A 4,949-nucleotide genomic window follows, 5' to 3' on the forward strand; every position below is an offset into this window, starting at 1 on the left:
CTGTGTGGAGCACTTTGCACAAAAATGTTTTGGTCCTGCGTGGAAGTTTACTTTCCATGTGTCATTCTCTGTCGGGGGTGAGTTAAAGTTTATATCCATACGTCAAGTTTATATCCATACGTCAATCTTCTTGAATTTATAATATAAGTATGCTATATATCTTTCAAATTAACAATAATATGTGAATGAAGAGTTGGGTTTTAGTTTGGCCAATGCATCCAGATAAAAGATAACAACACCCTCAAACACACTTAAAAAAGGAATCACAACTTTCGTTTATCTTTTTAAAAAAAAAATGTTTTCATTTGTTTTGAAACTCTCATTAATGTTTTTGTCATAACTTTAAGATAATTTGAAAGGTTTAAAGGCTGATCTTTACTAAACTTGTTGTGTATGAATTAATACAAACACGTCTGTTCACATTGACTACATTTTATTAAGTGATATACATTAACATGCATTAGCTACAACTCTAGAAATTCTCAGACTATCAAATATCAAGTTCTGCAGAGCCAGTGCGTTCAATATAAACAATTTAAGGTTAACCCATTAGAAACTGTCAGAATCAATTACTGTTCTAAACATCATTATATTTATGTTAAAGATGCATATGTGAACTTTAGAATATAGAAGTAAGATCAATGAAGATATAACATTTCCTCCCAGCGAATTTATGAACATAAATCACTTTAAGTATATTTAACACAAAACAAAACACAAACTATTCTACTTGATTAAAGTTCATAAGATTATGATATTGTTATAATGTTTATGTACAAAGTCAACACTCTTCAATGAGTCTTTTGGTTTGTTTTCACACACGTGTCGGATAACGTTTATTTAGCGGTTCGGATGTCGCGTTATCTGCCTGTGGGCTGACTGGAGACTCGTTGATACCTGGCGCGTTTGTCTCATCAGTTACGGGCTCTTGTTGTTCTGACACTGGGTAATTTACAGTACATTGTTCATCAGGTTTTGGTTTTGAATCGCGCATTTGATCTACGTGTCTTTTCCATACGCTTCCTTGTTTTGTTGTAACCTCGTAAGATAACGGTCCTAGTTTAGATCTTATCTGTCCGTCAATCCATTTATTGTTACTTCTGTAATCTCGCACAATTACATGATCGTTTTCTTTAAATTCTCGGACTGTTCCTTTCTCCTCCACGGCGTTTTTCATGGTTTTGTCTTCCACGATTTTCCTGGTATCGGGTCGTATTAAATCTAGGCATGTCCGCAGATTTCTTCCATGAAATAGTTTTGCTGGTGTCTCATTGGTGATACTGTGAGGCGCGTTCCTATACAGCAATAAGAAATTCGCAATCTTTTTGTTGATCGACATTTCGTTGTTTTTCATAGATTTCATGCTTCGTTTGAAAGTTTGTACGAATCTTTCGGCTAATCCATTAGTTGCTGGATGATATGGAGCAGATTTGAAATGTTTAATTCCGTTTTTCTTCGTAAAATCATCAAATTCACGTGACGTAAACTGTGGTCCGTTGTCTGAAACGATTTGCTCTGGAATTCCATTTCTTGCGAAAACTGTGCGAAGGATTTCGATGGTTTTTAACGATGTGATTTTATTCATCGGGAAAACTTCAGGCCATTTAGAGTGTGCGTCAACCATGATGAGAAAATTTTTGTCTAAGAATGGTCCTGCGAAGTCGATATGTATCCTCTGCCAGGGTGCTGAAGGCCATTCCCAGGGATGTACGGGTGCTTTGCTTGGATTGTTTTGAATTTTTGCGCATCCAGTGCAAGATTTTGTGATGTTTTCAATATCTTTATCAATCCCAGGCCACCATGCGTAACTTCTCGCAATGCCCTTCATTTTCACGACTCCTAGGTGCGACGCATGAAGAGTTTCCAATATTCTATTACGGAATTTTGTCGGAATGATCACCCGAATTCCCCACATCAAACATCCATGTTGTGTGGTAATTTCATCTCTACGATTGTAGAATGGCATCAAGGATGTGTCCTCTGGTTTTATCCATCCTGATGTCACATGCTGGTAAACACGACTCAGCATTGGGTTTCTTTTTGTTTCGTTTGCAATTTCTTTTGCGGTCACTGGCAAATTCTCTATTTGCTCAATGTTAAATATTTCTGATGCATCTGGTCCATCGTTGTCATTTGACTTCATAGGGAGTCTCGATAACGCATCGGCATTTGTGTGTTTCTTGGTACTTTTGTACACAATATCATATGTAAATCCTGACAAAAATACAGCATATCTTTGCAATCTTGAAGCAGACGTTACTGGGATGCTCTTTGAAGGATTAAAGATCGATGTAAGTGGTTGGTGATCCGTAATCAAAGTAAACTTTCGTCCAAAGAGATAAGGATAGAATTTCTTAACTGCCCAGTAAATCGCAAGTGCTTCTTTGTCGATTTGTGCGTAGTTTCGCTCTGATTTTGTCAGTGTTTTTGAGATATAAGCTATCGGCCGTTCGCTTCCGTTGTCATACTTGTGTGACAATACAGCTCCTATTCCATAAGGTGAGGCATCACAAGCGAGACATAGCTCCATTTCGGGGTCATAATGCGCAAGTACGGTATCCGACGTTATAAGCGTTTTTGCTTTTTCGAATGCTTTTTGTTGTTTTTCTTTCCAAGACCATTTTCGTCCTTTCTCCAACAATTCGTGCAAGGGTTTTAATTCGCTTGCCAGATTTGGTAAGAATCTGTTGTAATAGTTTACGAGACCTAGAAATGATCTTAGTTGCGTGATATTTTCTGGAGCTGGCGTTCTTAATACTGCGTCAATTTTGTCTTTAGTTTTCCAGATTCCCTCTTTTGTGACTTCATGTCCACAATACTTAACACTGTCTTTGAAAAATTCACATTTTTCAAGGTTCGCTCTCAGTCCAAAATTTTGGAGTCGTTGAAGAACACTATCTAAATTTCTCAAGTGCTCGTTTTCGGTTTTACCTGTGACAATCATGTCGTCCAAGATACAGTGAACTCCTGGTATTCCTTGGAGAACCTGATCCATTGTTCTTTGCCAAATTGAGGGCGCTGATGCAACTCCATATAATAACCTGTTGTACCGATATAATCCTTTGTGGGTGTTGATTGTGAGGTAAGCTTTTGACTTTTCCTCCATTTCCATGTGAAGATAGGCTTGTCTCAAGTCAATTTTTGAGAAATGTTCTCCTTGAGACAGTGATGCAAATATATCCTCAATTTTTGGCAAGGGATATTGATCCACATTCATCTTAGGATTGATTGTGACTTTAAAGTCACCACATATCCTTACTTTACCATTTTTCTTGGGCACCGCGACAATGGGAGTTGCCCATTCACTTGTGTTTACTTTTTCCAGAATTCCCATATTTTCAAGATTTTCTAGCTCTTGTTCAATTTTGGGTTTCATTGCGAACGGAACGGGTCGTGCTTTACAGAAGATTGGCTTTGCATCCTCGTTTAAATGGAGATTAGCTTTAATCCCTTCAACTTTACCAATTCCATCTGAAAACACTGAACTATACTTTTGTAACACAGATTGCACTTTGCTTTTATTTTCACTTTTCATTGTAGTGACACTCATAACACTTTTGACACTTTTCCAGTCAATTTTTATTTGCTTTAGCCATGACCTTCCAAATAAGGTTGTTGATCCATTTTTCACCACGTAGAGCTCACAAGCGACACTTTGACCGTTGTGTTCCGCCTTTACATCTAGAACTCCTACCGGTTTTAATTTTTCTCCTGAGTAAGTACGGAGTTTGATATTGCTCGGCTTCAATGGCTGCTCTCCGAATATTTCTCGGAACTTCTCCTCGGATATCACAGATACGGCTGATCCGGTATCTAATTCCATTTGAATATCCTTTCCATTTACTCTGACATTTAAGAGTATCGGACTATCATCAGGTTTGATGACGGAATTTATGCTTAATTTTTCTATTCCGCATGAGGAATCGCTGTCATCACTTTCTGTTTGGTCAACGTTTCTTACGTATTTCTTCTGTTTGAATGTTTTTGGCTTTTGTTTCGTCATACAGGCTCGTTTGATATGACCCTTTTTCCCGCATTTTCGGCAGATGGCTTCCTTAAAGTAACAGTCGGCTGATGCATGATTTTTGCCATTGCATCGATTGCATTTGCTAGACTGTTGTGTCTCAGACTTTTGTTTATAATTTCGATTAGGGTTCAATTTATTGACACTTACTTGCTTGTCTCTGAGTTCATGTGCATCCTTTGAAGCAGTTTCCATGGCCACTGATATCTCTATGGCTTTCTGTAGTGTGAGTGTTGTTTTGGATAACAATTGTCTCTGAATTTGCTCATTATTCAGTCCACACACTATTCTATCGCGGAGGGTGTCATTTAGATTGTCCCCGAACTCACAATGTTCAGCCAGTTTCCGAAGTTTTGCAACGTATTCATTTACCGATTCGCCGTCCATTTGTTGCCGCCGATTGAATCTGAACCTCTCTGCAATTACAGATGGTTTTGGAGATAGATGGTCCTTCAACAATTTTACAATGTCCGGAAAGTTTTTATCCGCCGGTTTTTCTGGACTGGTGAGATCACGTAACAATGAATATGTTTTACCTCCGATAAGGCTTAAAAGTGCTGGAACTTTCATATTGTTTTCGACTTTGTTTGCCTTGAAATACTGTTCAAGTCTCTCAACATATGAAGTCCATGTTTCAATACTGTCGTCGAACGGGTCGATTTTTCCTATGTAGCCTGCCATTATGATGTATCAACTGTTAATCACAGAAACTTTGCAGTTTTCAAACGAAAATTTCCATGTAATTATCAGTTGTATTTTAAAAACATCCTCGTCGCCAATTTGTTGTGTATGAATTAATACAAACACGTCTGTTCACATTGACTACATTTTATTAAGTGATATACATTAACATGCATTAGCTACAACTCTAGAAATTCTCAGACTATCAAATATCAAGTTCTGCAGAGCCAGTGCGTTCAATATA

At 37.8% G+C, this 4,949-nt stretch overlaps 1 protein-coding gene across 1 annotated transcript; it reads right to left on the reverse strand.

The window, feature by feature from the left end:
• Positions 1-814: 814 nt before the first annotated feature.
• LOC134235416 (uncharacterized protein K02A2.6-like) lies at positions 815-4,705 on the reverse strand. Its single transcript, XM_062717547.1, has one exon. The coding sequence runs from the start codon at positions 4,703-4,705 to the stop codon at positions 815-817; it is 3,891 nt and encodes a 1,296-aa protein (XP_062573531.1).
• Positions 4,706-4,949: the final 244 nt, after the last annotated feature.

This window comes from Saccostrea cucullata, unplaced genomic scaffold, assembly GCF_032062105.1.
Source record: "Saccostrea cucullata isolate Sc308-1 unplaced genomic scaffold, CSIRO_AGI_Scuc_v1 ctg3634, whole genome shotgun sequence".
Lineage (NCBI taxonomy): Eukaryota > Metazoa > Mollusca > Bivalvia > Ostreida > Ostreidae > Saccostrea > Saccostrea cuccullata.

Coding starts and splice junctions, on each gene's coding strand:
- LOC134235416 (XM_062717547.1), bottom strand. CDS start 4,705: ATGGCAGGCTACATAGGAAAAATCGACCCGTTCGACGACAGTATTGAA.